The following is a 19561-nucleotide window of genomic DNA, read 5'->3' as shown; positions in this document are numbered from 1 at the left end:
TCAGGTTCCCCCTTCCCCCCCCCCCCCTTCCGTCCAGGGGAGGCTCTGGTCTGGCCGGACCAGAGGCCACACAGAGAGGCTGAGCCTGGTTCATGAAGTGCTTTATGGCTGGGCAGCCCCACAATCCCCGTCCGGCCGTGGCACGGGCAGGACACCAATTCGGAGTTACAAAAGGTTTACAAAGAGGGGTCTGGGTCTACCACAGCAGGGGGTCCTGTCCAGCTGGGGCCTCACCATCCCTCCCTGGAACACTGTGGTAACAGCGTTGAGTGTGGTTAAGTGTCGGCCTCAAATCCGGCACCTCCCCAAGGCAGAAAGCTCAGGCCCTGGCAGCTCTTTGGCAGCTTCTTACATTTCAGCACTTTTTCAAATAAATTTTGTTTTTAAAAAGTCAACATAAAAAATCTTATTTCCTTGGCTGAGCAGGCCATGCTCAGTGCCACCCAGCATGGGCCCAGTGTAGCTCCACTGCTATGGTGTGCACAGCCCTTGGCACAGGGTGCAGCAGGGACTGTGGCTCCCGCAGAAGCTCCTCACTGCTTGGGATCCTCAGGAGTCTGTCCAAGTGGTGGATCTGGGGTGCACAGCACCACCCCTCAGTTCATGAACTGGGTGTAACCCTCTGCCCCGGTGACAATGACGTCCATCCAGATGCGCATGGCTTCGGCCGAGGGTGCCACCATGTAGTAGAGACGGTCATGGGTCTTGACACAGAAGGTGAGTGCAGGGTTGGGGCTCTGGAGGGGAGGAGGACAGGATCAGTGCTCTGGCCCCTTTAAGCAACAGCATTCCCACCTGTGCCCCCCCTCCAAAGCCCAGCACTGGGGTCCTGCCCTTGGCACCCCAAGGAGCTGGCTCCATCAAAGGCCATGGACCACTCCATGAGCATCCAGCAGGAGCTGCCCTGCTGCTTCTTGCACGCTTGTCAGAGGGCAATGCGCTTGCAGAGGGCAATGCGGGAGAATGGGGATGCCCCCAGGGGCTCCCAGCAGACACCAGAGCAGTGCCCGGCTCCCACCTTTGCAGCACTGCGGAGGTGGTCGTAGTAAACCTCTTCAATGGCTTGGAAGTAGATGACACCCTTCAACTTTGTCTCGTGTTTATCTGCCCGAGAGAGAGAGAAGTGTTTTGGATTGTGGGTGATGGCACGGGGACGGGGCGTTGGGCGGCACAGGGACTCACCCATGTAGTAGGAGAGGGTGCGCTTCATGCGGTCAAAGACAAACCAGCGCTTCTTCCAAGACTTGATCTTGCCCCCCATCTTGACCAGGTAGCCCTTGCACATCTTCTCAGTCAGGATGACGTGGTAGCAGGTGTCCACGCTGTGGCCCGAGGACTCAATGTGCAGCCGCAGGTTGAAGTCCTCCTTGCGGATGGGGAGGTACCGCGTCAGGGGACGAGCCTGGAAAAGCAACACAGCCCTGCAAAGCCCACCAGTGGCAAGGAGAGCCATGTCCCCCCACTGGGACCCTGGGACATCAGTAGGGAGCCAGGTATTCCTCCCTGGCCAGGCTGCTAGAGGGTGGCAGCCTGCCTCGCACCTGTGAGAAGTGCTTCTCCCGCAGCTTGACCTCCTTCTCCACCAGCTTCTGCCGCCGTGCGGTCTCATCCTGCAGCCGGCGTTCCAGCTGCTCCCGGCGCCGGCGCTCGTCCTCCAGCGCCTGCCGGCGCAGCTCCATCTCCCGCTCCTGCTGGCACACACACAGGAGCTCAGCCCCAAGGACTGGGGACCTGCTCCCCATCCAGCTGCAGCGCTGGTGTGGTCCCACTCACCCGGGACTCCATCAGCCGTGACTTCTCAGCGTGTGCCTCCTTCAGCATCTTCTCCATCTCCTCAATCTTCCCTGTCTCCATCCCGCTGGCACTATAAGACAGATGCAGGTACTGCTGCAGCAGGAAGGACCTCGAGCCAGCAGTGCACCACCAGAGCAGGCTGTCCCCGCGCTGCAGGAGCTGGCCCCAGGGTTACCTGGAGATGTTGTCGGGTGAGCAGGCAGAGTTGTTGCCGGTGGAGATGCTGGTCTCCATGCTGTCTGAGCTCTCCAGGCTAAGGGTGTCATATGCATGGTCCAGCTCCTCGGCCCGGGGCCCAGCGCCATGGGGACGGTGGTGGTGGAGGATGGAGTGATGCACAAGCCGGGGGAAGGCAGCAGGGAAGGGGGGCTGTCCATGCAGGGCTTCCCACTGGGACTGTGCCTCGGCAGCCGCTTTCTGCTTCAGCTCCGCAAGACGCCGCTTCTGCTCCTCGATCACCTGCTGACCTGTGCCATGGGAGGAAGGATCATGATGTTAAGTGTGCCACACTCAAAACCGCACTGTGGTGAGTGAGGGGGTGGCACAGGCAGAAGACACCACAGGCTGGAGCCAGGTAGGGATGGTAGCAGCAGAAGTGGGAGCTGCTGTCACAACTCTCTGGCAAACACAGCAATCTGTCCAGGCAGGAGGAGGGGGCCCGGACAGCCAAGGGGGCACATGCACCAGGCTGGCAGAAGCAGGCTGGGCAAAGCATTAGCGGGTTATGGATGCACAGGGTTGTCCCTAAGCAGATGCTGAGAGGCATCTGGGGTCCTGGGCTAATCATGCCCCTCTTATGCATGGCAGAAGGTGCCAGCAAACAGCCATGCTGCTGCCTCCGGGCTGCTCCAGGCAGTCCAAGTTGCCCCACATCTCTACCTGGTAGATCACCTGGCTGCAAGGGCTCTGCTGGGAGCAGCTTGGCTGGAGACACGCCGTCGGGCGGAGGGGTCAGGAGGAGGAGAGGGGGGAAAAAGCAAGAGACTGTGAGAGAGGCACTGCATCCCTCCGGAGTGCTGTTGCTCCCACCCTCGGCCGGGCTCCCTTCTCCATTGCCCAAGTCGCAGCGGGCGCAGCATCTCCCAAAGTCCCACCACCCCTCAGAGCCGGGACGCGGAGCCAGAGCTCACCCTTCTGCTGCAGGGCCAACTGGCGCTTGGTCTCGATGTCCTGCAGCGTGGCCGCCAGGTTGCGGGGCAGGCTGCCCGCTGGGCTTGGGGGGCCCTGGGCAGGACAGCAGGGGATCAGCTGCAAGGATGGGGACGGGGCCTGGCACCGGGAGCGTGTGACCCATGGCCAGGGTGCCCAGGTCCCCCTGGCAGCTGTACCTTGGGCGAGGGGCTGCGCCCCAGCACAGAGAGGTTGAGCTGCGAAGACGAGGGGGTCCCACTCTTCATCCGAGGGGTGGGGACACCAGCGTCACCCTCTGTTTTTGCACGATAGACCTGGGCACAGAGACATGGAGGTGAGAGGGACATGGGGGACTGCAAGAGCCCCCCTGGACAGATGGCTCATCCACAAGCAGGGCTGAGCATCCCTTCCCCAGATTCTGCCCCATGTCAGTGCCATTCTGGCAGGGCTGCAGGCAATAAGAAGCAGGGGCTGCCTGCCCCAGGCAGCAGGTCTGCTCTGCCCCTGCCCACGGCAGCAGGCAGGGGCCTGGCAGCGCTCAGGGTGCAGGGTCCACAGGAACATCCCCACACTGCCCCACTCCCGCCATGGCCAGCAGCCCCAAAGCCTGAGCCTTGGCAGCAGGGAGCCAGGATTACCTGGAGAGCCTTGTGAGAGGAGTGAGCTTTAGCTGGAAGTGGAGGAGGGGAAGAAGGAGGAGAGACAGGGCAAGAGGAGGTCTCAAAGCCAGCCATGACCTCCTGGTACCATTTCTCTAAATCAAGAGCCGGGAGGCACACGGGGCCTCCTGGCAGCTGCTGTTCCATCTGGAGAGAGAGGCCATGTGAGAAAGGATGAAGGACAAATACAGCAAGAGGGACAGATGCACAGAGAAGAGGTAGCATCCCTGCCTGTGCCTGCACCACTCCCCCAGAATTTGACGTGCAGACCCCCAGGGATCCCATGCACTCCCTGGCTAAGTCCCAGCAGCTGTAGGAGCCCTTTGCTGCTCAAGAGAGCTGATCAAGCAAAAAGACCCCCCTGACCTGCCCCATGGGCAGTGAAGCAGCAGACAGGACAATGAGGGGTGTGTAGGCTGTCAAGAGCCTGAGCTGCTGCTCAGCTTCATCTGCAGTTCTCTCCTTCCCATGCATCCCCAGCACCTCCCAGGGAGAGGACAAGGGTCTCAAGAGAGGGAAACAGGGCACAAACCTCTGCAGAGATGAAGGGAGAAGAGAGAGATGAAAGAGGAGGAGGAGCGCAGGCTGAGGATGAAGGGGCCGGAGGGGTGCAGCCCAGCAGGGAAGCAGCAGGGGTGTGGAGGCTGCCCAAGATGCCTGAGAGTTGCTCAACGGTCACGTACTGGGCAAAGAGAAGCATATTAAACCAGGAGAAGAGCAAGGGCAAGCAGGCACAGGGGAATGAACAGGCAGCTCCAGCCTCCCAAAGGAGGGTGCCATGTCCCAGGAGGAAGAGCAGTTGGTACTGCTGCTACCCTGGTGCTGGGCACCAGGTCAGGTCCCTGCCTGCTTTGCATCCTCCTTGCTTGGGACCAGCGGCCAGGACTGAATTGAACAGTCAAAGGGCCACCCTCCCACTCTGCTGGGCACCTGCTCTGCTCCCCAGCCCTGCTGCCAACACATCCAGAGCAGGTAAGAAGTGCACCCTGGCAAGGAGACCAGGCAGCTCGAGCCTCTGCTCCCCCCTCAGCTGCAGCCAGACAAGTCCCCTGACCCGGGATGCAGCGGGCAACCCAAGGGAGCAAACCCGAGCATGCTCTAGGGCGGGTACCTCGTCGGCTGCTGGAGGTACAGCAAGCAAGAAAGAGCGCTGAGCAGCAGCAGGGGCAGCAGCAGAAGCTTTAGTGTCCAGGCTGGGGCCGTGAGCATTGCTGCAGAACCTGAAAACGTCAGACAGCCTCATGTACTCCTAGAAATCCACGGTGAGGGAGAAGGAGGAGAATTAGACCCATGTGCTGGCATTATGGCACTGACTGCAAAGTGGGAGCAAACCTCCCTATGCACGCATGACCCAAGACTGCCTGCCCAGCCCTGCCCTGCCCTGCCCTGCCCTACTGCTCACGGCAGCCCCAGTGCGCAGCACTGTGTGGGGAGTGTGGTGCCCAAGCTGGGCTGGGTGTGCTGGCACCCGCCTCCCTCCTGCCTTCAGCACAGCTCTGCTGAGTGCCTGCTGAGGAGAGACCTCAGGGTCCCCCAGGGCCCCTGGCCACAAGCCCTCCCCACAGTACTGAGGCACCCCAAGCTGTACTGAGGCAGCTTAAAATCCACTTCCATATCCTTTCTGAACCAAACATGCTAAAGCTTGTGACTTGCTCTTATTTTAGGGAAGCCAGGCTAGCAGGACCCTACAGGATGCTGCCAGGAGGTGCCCAGCCAGAGGGTAAGTGGTGGGCAAGGGGAAGCACAGGAATGCCTGTGCCCCACAGCACCACATCGGGGTTAAAACAGAGGGCAGCAGCGGGAGCTGGGATGCCCGTTGGGCTCAGGAGAGCACCTGGAATCAGGGACTGAGTGTTAATGAGCAGAGCTGCCAGAGAGCTAAATGAGAAATGCCCCAGCCATGCTGCTGCAGGGCTGCCCTGCTGCCTGGGGGTGACGTTAGTCCACGAAAGGGGTCTCTGCCAAGGAGGGGCAAGCGAGCAAGCACGTGCAGTTAGTCCTGCTAGTTAGTTACCTCTTGTGCCTTGGGGTAGGAGCGGGTGGCAGGAGAAGCTAAGGAGGCAGCTGCTGCTGGCAGGGGGCTCAAGGACTTAGTTCCCTCCAATAGCTCATAAGGCTCTGAGAGGGTCTCCTGTTGGAGGGTAAAGATCACGTAGGCAAGGTGGGCACAGGCAGCAAAGTGGCAGCAGCAGGAGTCCCACTGCAGGCAGGCACAAGGGGACTCTGCCATCCCGCCCCTCTTCCCAGCAGCAGGTCTGGCAGCACCACAGCTCCCAAGGGCATCATGGTTCTGGCTCCCCGTTCAGAGCCACAAGCAGGACAACAGTGACTCACTTCCACCTAAAAGTCCCCTGTACTAGCACCAAAACACCCCTGCATTTGCTCTCCAGCAAGGGTGGGACCTGAAGCAGTGCTGTCCCAGATGTTGCCCTGTTGCATTTCCCTCCTTCCCTCCCAACCTCTGCAGCCCAGAGTGACTCTGAGTGGCTGGGAGCACCTGGCTCTGGCCAGAGGGTGCTTGGGAGCATAGGAGCCATTGCAGAGCAGAACTTGTGGTGCACAAGGCTCATCCCCACTGGCAACAGCGGCTCAGGAGAGCAGCCCTAGGCACCATAGCCCCCTCTACCCACTTACTTCTCTGAGAGCCGAGGACATTTTGGGGAAGCTCCTGCCACCTGTGACGAGCTGGTATCGCCTCTCCAGAGACATGAGCTTCTCATTCTCCTGCACATAAGGTGACAGTGAGAGCAGAGACAGCTGCTGATGGTTATGAGCACCCCATGGCTGGTCCCCTCCCAAGCTCACCCTTCCTGCCAGCACTCTGACAAGAGCTGGTGCAATCTTGTCCCCTGCCTTGAGCAACCCCCAGGGTCAGGGAGCCCCTGTCAGGCCCCTGATCCTGGCATTACCTTCTGCAGGAGCTGCAGGACACCACTCCGCTCCCTGGTCAGGCGCTCGGCCTCCTGGGCACTCTGCAGCCGAATCTGGGCAGCTTGGGCATCCAGGGCAGCCACCCGCTCCTGGGGAGCAGGCAGCAGGGATGAGCTGGCTGCCAGCGAGCCATGGGACACAGCCTGGCTGTGACAGACCCACTGCCCCCTCTGCCCCTACCTTCCTGCGGGCGATGCTGCGGTTGCACTCGGCCCGGCTCTGCAGGAGCTGCTTGCCTCGTGCCTCACGCTCCTCTTCGAGGCGGCTCTCACGCTCCAGCTGCTGGAACTCCAGGTCCTCAAACAGCTTGGCCTCTGTCTCCAGTGCCTCTGCCTCCTTTAGACACACAAGGGCACAGTAGATCAGTCCCTCTGGATGGGCAGCTCCTCATCCTGCAGGCAAGCATCCCACAGCAAAACCTCCTGCAAGTCCCCACATCCTGCTGGTGCTGGCCAGGAACAAGAGCTCATGGCCAAGCCTGTCCTCTGTGCCTGGTGTGGGCAGGCAGGCAGCTTTGCCTTCTGCAGGGCACCAGAAACATGGGAGACATTGCCAGGAGCATCTGCCACAGGAGATGGCAACGGAGAAACCCAGAACTGGCCAGGACAGAGCAATTACCCCCATGAGATGAGGAGCTCACCAGAGGCAGGGGCTTCACCCAGCCCTTGGAGACCAACTGCCCCTGCTGAACCGCATCTGGATTGGAGCCATGCCCTGACAGGCAGCAAAACACCACGTGCCAGCGTAACCACCAACATGCAGCCCTGCATCACCGAGCCAGCGGGCAACAGAGCCCCCACAGACAAGCACTGTGCTGGACAAACTCCTGTGTGTCCTCCCAGCCTTCACGCATCAACAGCACATGGCAGCACTCAGTTCAGGGCCTGCCTGTGCCACCCTGGCAGCCACTGCACCGTGCACCCTTTGGGGACATGTTTCACCCTGCTCCAGGAGCCAGGCAGCTGGTGTTCTCATGGCACGGCGCTGGCGTGGTGGCTACTGAGGGCTCCCATACACCAGGACCGCTCCATTGCCACCCCTGCCCGCCACACCCGACCCACAACAACCATGGGGATGCCTGCCCAGAACAGGCTGTGGCAATGGGGGTTTATCTGGGCAGGCACCAGCCATGGGCTGGGGAAAGTCAACTGCTTCTGGAAAATACCAGATAACGGGAAAAAATGCTGCAGACTATCAGTAACATAAACCGACGGTGCCGTGTAAACAAACACTCTCAGGAAATAGCGGGAGGCAGCCAGACGAGGATGCGGCGGTCCCCAAGGCTCCCCAGCCTGCCCTCCTCTGCAGGGCAGGGTCTGTGCTCGTGCCCTGCCTGGTCCTGAGGAGCTCTGCTGAGCCAGCCCTGCGCCCCGGGCCCGGGCGAGCAGCAAGCTTACCAGGACGGTGGTGCCCGGTGCCAGCTGCCTCCAGCCCGGGTGTGACGCTCCCAGTGCAGCCCCGGCTGGCAGGGAAGAGCTGGCCTAAGCTGGAGCGGAGGGAGGTGGGCCATGGTCCGGGAGGGGTGGGGGGAGACACTGACCCTTCGCATCTGCTCCCGCAACTGTTCCCGCATTGACTCGGGGCACTTATCAAGGTGGCTCTTCGACTCATGGTAAAGCACCCGGAGTTGCTCTAGCTCCTTCCTTTCAGCATCAATCTTTGCCCTTTCCTGAATCAGGGGAGAACAAGACAAAACAAAAAAAAAAAAAAAAAAAGAAAGGAAAAGAAAAAGGAAAAAAAAAAGAGAAAGAAGAGAGAAAATACACTTCTGAAATGGGCGCCATGCAGAAGCTGTGAGTTAGAGCAGGAGAGAGAGGGGGGTTGTGAGGAGGAGCATCAGGGCAGCTACAGTGGGGCAGGGGGGAGGGAGCATAGCAAGAGAGAGCAACAGACGTAGGAGCTGGGTCCACGGGGTGTTAGAGGAGTTACAGCCAGCCCTCAACCTCAGCCCTGTGTTTCCAAAAACAAACTTACAGGCAGCAAAAAGATCAATGCTGATAGCATGGATAAAGTCATCCTGATCCTGCACACAGCTGCACTACATGCACCCTCTGAACAACCACTAACTGGCTTTGTTAAGTGCTGCTCACCATTGGAATGCTGCCAGTTAAAGCACTGAAGGTCCTGAATGCAGCCTGAGTGCATGGACCACCCTCATCCATCAGCAGGAGAGGGTTGCCCACGGGGCAGCAGTGAAAACAGGAGGATGAGGTCCAGCCATGCTGCCAGTGATGGTCAGGCTATGTCAAGTCAGTGGTAGAGCAAACACTTGCTCCTGGGCCTGGAATGAGGGGGAATTGACCCCAACCCTCCCTCCCACTGCCACAGAAGCAGTAAAATGGGGCCAGCAACACAGGGCTGGTGTAGGGGCACCACCTCCCGCAGCACCATGGGGCTTGGCATCGGGAAACGCTTGCTGCAAGGAACAATGCTCCACATGGAGATGGGGGATGCATCAAAAGGGGTGCCTAGGGGCTCCTGGGCATACAGAGATGCCAGAGATGATGGTAGAGTTCGGAGCAGGCACTGTTAGTGCGAGTAGTGCAGGCGGGTTAGGAAAGCGGGCACTCAGGTCAGCAGAGAGGTTGGGATGGGGATTTCCCTGTGCTCTTCTCCTGGCCCTGCACAAGGCTGTCCCTGGCTACAGATGATGCCTACAAAGCACTGGAAGACCAAAACCAGAATAAAACCCCCAAACACTGCTGGCAGGTGCTGATGGCTGCTCTGCCTGGCCACAGACACCCTGACAGCCCCAGTACCTACAGCCATGGGGCCAGCCAGGGCCCCAGGGACACTGGTGCCACACCACAGTGGCACAGAGCTGCCAGTGGGACCCAGGCACAGACTGCACAGGACCACTGGCCTCAGGCAGCGGGGAGCTGGATTCCAGCAGCTCTCCTGCTCCAGAGCAGCTTACCCAAGGTCATACCACACTGCCTGCAAGGCAGTGGGATGGCCAGCAACCAGCAGCTGGGACAAGCATGTGGTACACGCAGCAGCATGCGTGCCTTCAGGCTATAACTGCACCACAGATGACTCCAGGGAAAGGGGGCCAGGATGTCTTCCTCAGCCACTGAGATGAGTTAAAACACCTGCAGTGATTTCCCAGCCACCTCCAGCAAGCTGAACGCTATAGCAGCAGCTGCCTTCACTTGTGCAAATGCAGCAGAGTGAGGTGACTTGCCACAAGATGCAGTTCCCCAGCAAGGGCAGGGAATGGGCAACGCCAAGACCCCCACTTCAGCACTGCCCACCACAGGCAGCAGCCACCTGGAAAGCCCCACACAACAGTCTCCCTGCCAGACCCTGCCAGCGCGACAGGCAGCAGTCGAAATGCTCCCCTAGCATCAGCTCAGTTCTCCTCTGGCAGGGCTGTTGGACAGGCTGTTGTCCCAGGCAGACGGACAGACAGACAGATCTCCCCACAACACAAACCAGAGGGGCTGCTCCCCAAAGCCTCTGTGGAGCCCAGGGTCTGGAGAACGTGTCTGCAGGGGAACACCGCAGCACGGGGCATCATGGCACTGGCTGCAAGTGCCAGGGAGGGTAAGGCACAGATGGTGACAGTGCAAACCTGCAGTGAGGCTCACCTTGTCCCGCTCCTTGCGGATGCTGGCATCCAGGCTGGAGAGCTTCTCCTGTAGCTGCTGCACTGCTTCCTGCTCCTGCCGCAGCCGCGCCGCCTCTGACTCCCGCTCACCCTGCAGCAGCGCCCGCTCCATCTCTGCCTGGACAGGCACAGCCACATCAGGATGGCTGCCCCAGCTGGATCTGGCTCATGCCCATGGAATTCAGCACTGACTGGTGAGGGCAGCAAGCAGCAGGGGACGTGGCAGCGTCCACTGACTCCTCACCTCTCGTGATGTCTCCTGCAGCTGCTGCTCCAGCTCCTTGACACGGCCCTTCAGCTGGTCCAGGTGGCCGAGGACGATGGCACGCTCCTCCTCCAGCCGCTGTGCCTCTTTGGCCCGGGGGCCTGTCAACTCCTCGTGCTGTGGAGAGGGCTGGTTGGCATGGCACGGTGCAGCATGGAACAGCACAGCGTGGCACAGCTGTCCCCTTACCTCGTGGTGGGTGCTCTCGGTGCTACTGCACTCCTCCTTCAAGTTCTCCTCATCTGATTTCTCCAGGCTCTCCCTCTGCCGTAGCTCCTCGGCCGCACGGCCCAGAGCCACAGCACCCCTGGGCACCCGCCGGCCAGGATCCGCATCACCAGCCAGGAGCCGGGGCACGTCACCCGGCTCAGTGCTGTCTGTCTTGGTGTACTCAGCACAGAGGTTCAGGATGGTCTCCAGGCGCTGCCGCTCCTGTGGGGAAGAACCGTTAGCATGGCACCCGTCCCAGCACGTGTCATGGCCAAAGCCCGTGGGACCCCGTGCTGACAGTGGACACCAGGACATGGGCTCACTGCTTGCCCTGGATGGGCTGGGGACGTCACAAAGCACGATGCAGCTGCACCAAACCCCCTGCAAGAGCCAGGCACGCGATGTGCCAGGAGCTGGAGACAGACTAATTACAGGCAGCAGCACTGGCCGCTGAACGCCTCCGCTATTTCCAGGCGGTGACTCAGGCTACCCACGCTGGGCGTGAGTCAGGGCTGAGCAAACAGGGCCCTGGCGGCTCGGCCTCCAGGACCAGCAGAGACACAGGCAAACCCCACCCAGGCAGCTGCCAGCTCCATAAAAACTCCATCGGCCCTAAATATAGATGCAATGCCCACAAGAGCCATGGCACTGCCGCCAGCAGAATGGCCCTGGCAGGGATGGATGAGACCTGGATAGTTTTGCACAGCCAGGGGCACCACTGGCTTTTGATGGCAGCCCCAGAGCCATGCCGACCCCACCAACTTCCCTGGGCTGCTGCAAGTTGGAGGCTTTGTACTCCCAGAGAGCTGCTGAGCACTCATGGCCATTCCTGGCCATAATCCCCCCAGATAAACCGGCAGCCTGGCAGCTGCAGCAAATCCCTGAGAGGCAAGGGCCAGGTTTTAAAGCAGCAAATAACAGAAGGTGTTTGCAAAGAGGGTGTCCCATGCTCAAATGTGTCCCCCCCAACCAACCCCAAGGCTCACCAGGCGCTCCATCTCCTGCTCCCGAACCCGCTCCTGCCGCTGCCGCCGGTGGTACTCCAGCAGCTCATCCTCATTGTCGCTGATCTCAGTGATGCTGTTCTTGCGCTCTCGTGGCCCCGCTGGCAGACGTGGGTCCCCCAAAGGCTTCCTGGGGGCACGGGGGCTCTGATGGGGCGAGGGCATGGCCGGTGAGCTCAGCCCATATGTTGGGCTCAGGCAAGTGCCAAAGCTGGGGCGGCGTGTGGAGGTCTCTGCCAGCAGTGGGGGCGAGGGGCTCCCAGCACCTCTCGACTCTTCCAAGCCCTTGCGCCTTGCACGGGGACTGCCAGGCACCTCCCTGCCCAGCCGGGGCTGTGGGGAGGGGGTGTCAGGAGCTGCCCGGGGACTGGCAGCCCGGCGTGACAAGGAGGGGCTCAGGGGGGGCAACTCCCGCATGCTCTCCATGTTCCTCCGGGCCACCCGCGGGCTCTCCGGGGGCTGCAGTCGGGCCTCTGGGACCGCCCTGCTGGCAGCCTGTCGGCTGGGCACCAGGGAGTCCCGTGGCTCACGGAAGGGGCTCGGGGGCCGCTCCTGTAGGGCCGCCCGTGGCCGCGGTGCCACCCTGGGTGTCAGCCGGGGGCTGCCTGCCCTATGGTCGCCGAGCCTCTCAACCGGCCAAGGCTCACTAGGACTCCCACTGGGCAGGGTGGGTGGCTGCACAGTGTGGTTGTAGCTGGAGGAGCGGAGTGGGACAAGGGGGGGCACAGGTGGCCCCTGCTCCTGGCTGCTCAGCGAGGGGCTGGTGTAGCTGCTGCTGCTGGCCGGGGAGGAGAGTGGAGAGAAGTTCTCGTAGCTGGAGCCTCCCGAGGCAGCCCCGGGGCTGGGTAGGGGGGACAGGAGGCAGCGTCCACCCCCATTCACCACAGGGGAGAGAGGGGACCGGCCACAGGCCGGCGGCTTCTGGATGCCAGGGGATGCCGGCTCCTCCAGCACCAGTGAGTCCATGATGTCCTGCAGGTCCTTCTCAATTGAGCTGACGAGGGAGCTATGGCTGGGACACCCACGCTCTGATGGCTGGTGGCCACCGTTCACTAGGGCCTCGGGCTCTGCAGGGAGACATAAGAGCAGGCAGTCAGTGTGGTGTGACCCCCGCATGGTCCCTGCCTGGGCTGGGGTTCCCCAAGGTAACCTGGCATTGTTCCTCCATGCAGCCTTACAGAGCCAGAGCTGGGTCACAGCCCCTCTTCTCTGCACCTCAAGCTGCCTGCACCCCCACTGCCACCCTCTCTCACTTCGACTGGGGAGCCAGGGCTAGGGAGGAGGCTGGAAGCCCGCTAGCCCCGTCACCCAGGAGACAGAAACCTGAGAGCACAGCCCAGCCGCCCACTCTGACATCCTTGTGTCGCAGCTCCCGGCCCCAGTTCCCGGAGAGCAGCTGCCTGCGCCAGCCACTGGGACCCACCACTTGCCCCTGGCACATTCCAGCTCCCCAGCAAGGGGTCAGAGATGCAACAGCCAAAAGTTGCTGACCTGCAGCGTGTCCGGACCCACTGCCACGTCACCTGCAGCCTCCCTGCGCCCCTGGCCAGGGTGCCCCCGCCTGGGCTGCCCTGTCCTCCCTGGGCAGCACCGATGTGCCTGTCACTCAGGGGACAAGCGAATCACAGCAGGCGCGGAGCCCAGCCAGGACAGCGTGCCACCCAGGCTGCGTCACCCCCTGGCACCCAGCAGCTCCCCCGCAGCAGTTGGCAGTGCCCTCCACGCCTGGAGAGCTGTGCCACAGCCCTATCTGTGTGATCCCGCCCAGTCAAGCATGGCAGAGGGACCACGCAGGGCCCGCACCAGATTCTGTGCAGTCACAGGATGCTTTGCACTTGTATGATGCTCCTCGGCCTCAGCACTTCCCCGCGTCCCTCCTCCCATCCTACAGCTGTGGCCGTGCTGCCTTCCTGACACACACGTGGCATGGAGAGGCTGCCAAGCTCCTCTCCCTGTGCCAGGGTGTGCTGGTCAGGGCAGGCAGAAGGGCTACCAGCCCACGGATCACTGTCTGGAATTTGGACATCCCCAGGAACCAGGCACAGCTCTGGCACTCAACCCATCACCCCACGGACAGGCAGACACAGCAAGATAAGCAGCTCGTGAAATGAAGGACAGCAGTCAGGGAAACGGCCTTCACAGCCCCGGCACACCCGCCCTGGCATGTAAACACAGGCAGCTGGGGGGGCTCCGATGGGTGATGGCTCTGCCATGGCCAGGCTTGGCAGAAGCAAGAGCTTTGCCTCACTGCCCCCACAGCTGTGCTCTTTGAAATTATATTAATCATTAACAAACATCACTGCAGCTGCCATAGCACGCTGAGATGATGGACGGCACATCTGCAGCCAGGTATGAGCCCCACTCCCAAGTGGGAGGGCTGGGAGTCCAGCAGGACAGGGCTGGGAGAGCATCACATGCCAGGAAGGCTAATGGTGCAGGTCAGGGAGCACCTCAGCATCTGCCTCACCCTGCCTGGGACAAAGGGGGTCACCTACTTGCTGGCAGCCCATAGAAAGCCGCTGGGCTCCTGCCTCCCGCCGGTATCATGCTCTTCATCCACTTGGCCTCAGCAGGGTGGTTGAAGCGGAGGAAGGTGGCCTGGCCCAGGCAGATGGTGCACCCTTGGGAGAGAGGAGAGGGGTCAGCTGCTGGCTGGCAGTATCAGAACAATGCTGGAGAGAGAGGAGATAGGAGCCAGCACAGGGAGGCAGCAGGGCGCTGCTGGCCCTAAGATGCATCCCCGGGAGGGGAGCGGGCTCCTGCTGTCAGCAGAGGCTTAGGGGAAGGCTGAAATCCAGGTCACTCCCCAGCAGCTGCCGGCAGCGCGACGCAGGCACAGGCACAGCTGGGGTCCCTGCCGGGGGCTGCGGGGGAGTTGGCGGCTCTCCAGGGCCTGCGCGTCTGCCAGCTGCAGACAAGACAGCTCCTGTCCCTGCCCGCAAAACACTTCTTCTTGGCCCAAAGTGGCAGCCCTTTCGGGGCAAGGCTGCCGAGTGGCCCTCCAGAGGAAGGCAGCTCAGGGTGCAGCACCGTGGGCTGCCCACTGCCCGTTCGCCCACTGCCCGTGGTGCCAGGAAGCCTTGTGCTGGCAGCGGGGAGCAGCGGGCGGTTGAGAGGCTCGGTGCTGCCGACACACCCCGCTTTGAAGAGCCTGCCAGGGCCCCGGGGAGAGGCTCGCTCCTCACCGACAGCCGGAGCCGAAAATCCCTTGCCGGAGGGGATGTGTTTTTTGGAGCACCCGTCAGCCCAGGCTCGCAGCAAGGCGAGTGAGAGGCCGTACAGATTAACCGCCATCGCCGCCGCGGGGGCCTGGCTCCCCTGTCCAAGTGCCAGCGCGGGACGAGTCCTGTTCACCCTGGCTCAGCGAGGGCATCCTGCCTGCCAGGTGGCAATGCCGGCGCCCGGCCCGGGAACGGCTCCTCTGTCGAGAGGCATCACTGCCCTGCCCCTTCCCCGCGTGCCGGCACCAGTGGAGCCACGCGTCGCGTCGGCAAAGCAGGGTACCCCAACCCGCACCCCGAGCGCCGGCCTGGCAGCCCCACGGCTCGTCCCACTGTGGTTGGGCACAGGTGCCCTCCCTTCCCCGCCGTATCCCTGCCTGCCCCCACCGGCCCCCGCGGGCAGTAGAACGGGGTATTCGGCTGACCCCTGCCCGCACCCCACAGCCCACCTGGCCCTCGTTACCCACCATGGGGCCGGCGGGACCCGGCAGGACCGTCGCGCCGGAGCCGTCGCGCCCCTTCTCCGGCGGCCACGTGGCTCCCATTGTCCCCCGCGGGGACGCCCGCGGCAGCGCCCACGCGGGCGGCTCCCCCCTCCCCGGGGAGGGACGGAGACTGGCGCGGGGGGGCCGCAACGCCACCGCCCGCGGGGAGCACCGGGGCTTTGTCACCCGCAGAGGGACGGGAGCGAGTCCCCCCGCCAGGCGCAGACACGCGTGGCCCCGCAGCGCCGCACTCACCGTACCGCCACCGCCACCGCCGCCGCCCGGGCAGCGCCGCACCGCCCTCGGGGAGGGCCGGGGGGCCGGGCCTCGCCCGCCCCGCCCGGCCCGGCGGAGAGTCATTCCCAGGAAGCGGGATACGGGACGTTCAGGGACGGGATGGCGTGGGAAGGGGCCCTTGGCTCTCCCCATGCCCCCTCCCCAGCAGCGGCCATGGGGGACCCGCAGGGTCCAAGCCCTCCAGCCGCGCAGGCAGACTGGCGTGTCCCGGCAGCCATCCCTCGGGAGGATACCTGAGGTGGTTTTCCTCTGTCATCTCCCTTCCAAAAGCCGACTTAGCATCTCCCCTTGTTCTCCAAAGCCCGCCCGGCTCTCTCCCTCCCCACCTCACTTGCTGCACTTGGCAAAGCCGGTTCTCAAACTGTTCTCAAACATGCCAGCCCAGGGTACAGAGGCAGGACCATCCCAGCTGGGATATGCAATTACAGGATGGTTCTGCCAACACTCTGATACCTGATGGCACAACTCCCCGGGTGAAGGCTCTGGTGAACCCCAGCCCGTTCCTACCTTGGGTGAGGCGCGTGGGCCGCCGGACAGTCACACCATCGATGGTGCAGGTGTTGCCACAGGGGTGCAGGGTGAGCGTCCCCTGCACGTTCTCAATGTAGCAGTGCTGAGGCACCAGCCCAGGGCCTTGCAGGACAATGTCTGTCATGGCTGTGCCGATGGTGGTCTTTCCTGCCAGCAGAGAGGGCAGCTCAGTGTCCCTGCCGCCAGCATGCCCGCAGGGACTGCCTGGCAGCCAGCACTCACCTTCCTCCAGGGGCAGGAGCGTGATGGCAGTGCTGAGTCGGCCGCTGCCCAGGCTCACCAAATGTGGCTTCTCTGTCTGCACTTTTAGCCCCTTGCCCGTGTCAATCAGGTCCAGAGGGCTGTTCTGCAGGAGAGGGAGGGATGCTCACAGCTCCCACAGATGCAGCTCACTCCCCTGCACTGCCCAGCGGGCTGGTCTGCTCCAGAACAGCCACAGGCACAGGTGGGGTCATTGCCCAGGCACAGCCACACACCAGCAGGACCGTCCAGCAGCAAGACACAGGAGATGAGGGCTGTCTCCTGCCTGTGCTATCCACCTCGGGGAGCAGAGGTGAGCTGCCCTGGGAGCAGATCTCTGGGGCTTGGGCTGCATCTAAGAGGATCTGAGCTACCAGCTGCTTAGCTCAATGGGCTTTGCGGACGATCCCATAATAGGATTGGGGTGAGGAGAGGCTGGAGGACAGCACCCGTGGTAGGGCTGGCTGTGGAGGAGAAGGGCTCCCAGCCAGATCCCCCTGTTCCCACAGGGCAAAGGTCCTGTGGTCCTGTGTGCTCACCTGGATGACATTCTGGACTCTGTGGGTTGGGCTGGTGGGGGTCCTGCCAGATGCCTCCATGATGCCTGCCTGGAGATACTGGATGCTTCTGGGCACGGGCTGCTGCCAAAAGAAACAGAGTGACCACAATGGGCATGGCCTTTATGTATTCCTCCTGCACATCACACACTAAGCATAAACCCTACCCATTCCAAACCAGCATTTCCCAACAACAGGATGCCCATCCTGAGCTCCTGTTTCCAGCATGTCAGCAGCTGCCTGAAGTCAGTGAGCATCCCTGCCTGCCGAGGCACACATCCCCATCTGCCCAGGGAAACCCACATGCATGCCAGGTGTCAGGACAGACATAGTCCCAGAAGGAGACGGCATACATGCTCAGTTTTGGGGAGGCAGTGTAGGAAACACACACCCTAAACCTCAAGAGCGGTGGACAACCAGACCTCCAGTGGCCACCAGTGGACAAAGATACACAAGCACAGGATCTGGCTGTCCCTAGCAACACCTGCCTGCCATGCATGGCACAACCCAGGTACCCCTGAGCGTGTCACCAGCGCCCGTCCCCAGCACCCAGGCACACACCTCTGCTCCCACACAGCCCAGCAGCAGCAGCAGCTCAGGGTACACAAGCTTGGCCGTCTGTGCCATGTCCCTGCTGAGGTGGCACACAGGCCCATGGCTGGCAGGGCTGGCTGCCCCTGGAGTAGCTATGCTGCCACTCATTCTCTGCGTGGGTGGGAGGCAGTTTGGGAAGGAACGATTTCCGTCACCCGGCGCTCACGCCATGTCGGGATGCTCCAGGGTTACTAAATTTACCGTCTGCTGTTCCCCATGTCCCTCCCTTCCGCCCAGGACTGGCCAAGTGCAGCTTAACCCTTCCCATGCAGCCCAACCAGGGAGTACTCTATCCCCGTTAGGGATCCCGATCGCAGGCCACCAGGAGGAGATCCAGGCTCAGCCCCCGGGAGCATTGCCCGCTGTCCCGCCAACCCCTGCAGGGACCCCCGCAGCTCGGCCAGCACCGGGCTCAGCTGCGGGGGCGAGTGAGCGGCTATTACACACTGTGGAAAAAATGAAATGCTGGAAAACACCAGGCATGGGATCCAGGGCTGGGATGAAGCCCATGTCTCCTACGACACCAGAGTTGGCTGCCCCACAGCAAGGTCTCCTTGGGGACCGCAGCCACCCCACACAGAATAGGGACAGCTCAGCTGGGGCAGGAGGAAGCAGAGATGCAGTACCCCAAGAGCAGTTCACCAGTGCCCACCAGCTGCCTTCCCTTACCTGCCACCTGGTCCTGGAGCCGAGTGGGACCCTCCACGGCAGGGTGCCCATGTCCCCCATGCACTGGGATGCTGCACTTCCCAGCATCTGGAGACCCTGCAGCCCAGCTGAGCCCCTACCCCTTGCTTGCACACAGACCCGTCACAATGTCTGGAAAGGAGGAAAAGCCAGGAGGGGCCAGGCTGCTGCACAGGAAGGGAGCGGGGCCAGGGTGAGATCCTGCGCCGGTGTTAACTCCTTCCCAGCACAGCTGTACTGGTGAGACCAGGTGAGAACCATGGGGGACCCCTGTCCCCTGGGCGATTGTCTGCCCACATTCTCCACCTAACACCCCCCACTCCACAGGCAGGCCTGCCTCCCCATGAGCCAGAGGGTGACCCTGGCATCCCACCACTGCCCGATGCACCGTGTCCCCCAGCACTGCCCTCCATCGGAGCCCCTCACCTGGTTCCTCACCACGCAGGGGACGCCCGCCGTTCCTCCCAGCCCGTCCCGCTGGGGATGCAGCCCCTCTCCAACCGGCTCTGCCGTAGGAATGCGGGGCGGGAGCGCAGCCGCCCTAGCCGGCGCCCCACTGCTGGGATGGACAAGGCAGCCTTTCTTCTCCCACCGCCGCCTGCAGAACGCGCTGCTTGTTCCCGCCGTGGGAAGCGGTGAAGGCAGCAAATGCCAAGGGGTCGGGCTCGGTTACCGCCAAACAGCCCACGGTCCCCGTGCACCCCGCGCGCAGGGCTGCCCACTCAGCCTCAGCCTCCTGGAGGACAAAAACCCCTTTCTTCCTCCCGGCGCAGCCAAAAGCCTCACCTGGGAGGACGCCTAGCCCCGCCGATGCGGGGGTCCTGCCAACACCGGGCGGGCTGCACACAGACACCCTGCCCCACCGCGCCCCTGCACCCCACTGCCCGCAGGCTGCGACCCTCACAGGGCAGGGGGTGCTCAGGGGTCCACTCCTCCCGACCTGCTGCTGACTCCCCAGACCCAACCTGGGCACAGCACGCTCTGCCTTGCTCCCCATCAGCATGGCCAGGTGCCAGCAGCAGGCAGGCAGACCCCAGAGCTGCACCGTGTGCTGCTGGCCAGGACACACTCTTGAGGGAGCACAACCTGGCAGACCCTGCCGTGCGGTGTCAGCCATGCCTGGGACGCAACATGGAAGAGGCAGGCACATGGCACCCCTTGCCGTGGCCTCTCCTCCCCACTCGTGGCCGGGTGAGCCACAGGAGGCACTGGAGTGGCCGAGCTAACGGGTGCACACGGCAGAGCATCGCAGCCTCCGGCCAACTTGGCTGCCTGCTCGCTCCCCATCTGCTAATGCACTTAGGGCGCGCTCACCCCTTCCCACACCCTCTGCCCCGGTAAACAA

At 62.5% G+C, this 19561-nt stretch overlaps 1 protein-coding gene across 15 annotated transcripts; it reads right to left on the bottom strand.

Moving 5' to 3' along the window:
- Positions 1-85: 85 nt before the first annotated feature.
- On the bottom strand, positions 86-18601 carry PHLDB1 (pleckstrin homology like domain family B member 1). 15 transcript variants are annotated; one of them, XM_064634800.1, is made up of 26 exons: positions 18199-18600; positions 16918-17019; positions 16361-16484; positions 16115-16285; positions 14100-14225; positions 11587-12671; positions 10580-10822; positions 10370-10507; positions 10106-10243; positions 8056-8184; positions 6696-6851; positions 6494-6604; positions 6219-6308; positions 5599-5715; positions 4696-4833; positions 4117-4266; positions 3564-3731; positions 3123-3239; positions 2925-3018; positions 2674-2718; positions 1970-2261; positions 1774-1864; positions 1542-1688; positions 1183-1402; positions 1019-1104; positions 86-737 (listed from the first exon to the last, which is right to left on the bottom strand). In XM_064634800.1, exons 1-26 carry the CDS (start codon positions 18283-18285, stop codon positions 597-599), a joined length of 4506 nt encoding a protein of 1501 aa, XP_064490870.1. In that variant the 5' UTR covers positions 18286-18600; the 3' UTR covers positions 86-596. The 15 variants fall into 15 exon arrangements, with proteins under 15 accessions (XP_064490870.1, XP_064490871.1, XP_064490874.1 ...); XM_064634801.1 differs by having other exon boundaries at positions 16918-17016; XM_064634804.1 differs by lacking the exon at positions 5599-5715 and having other exon boundaries at positions 2925-3042; positions 18199-18601.
- Positions 18602-19561: the final 960 nt, after the last annotated feature.

This window comes from Pseudopipra pipra, chromosome 23 (assembly GCF_036250125.1).
Source record: "Pseudopipra pipra isolate bDixPip1 chromosome 23, bDixPip1.hap1, whole genome shotgun sequence".
Classification (NCBI taxonomy): Eukaryota; Metazoa; Chordata; class Aves; order Passeriformes; family Pipridae; genus Pseudopipra; species Pseudopipra pipra.
The sequence above is the reverse complement of the archived record's forward strand: the minus strand, read 5'-3'. Positions and strand labels throughout refer to the sequence as shown.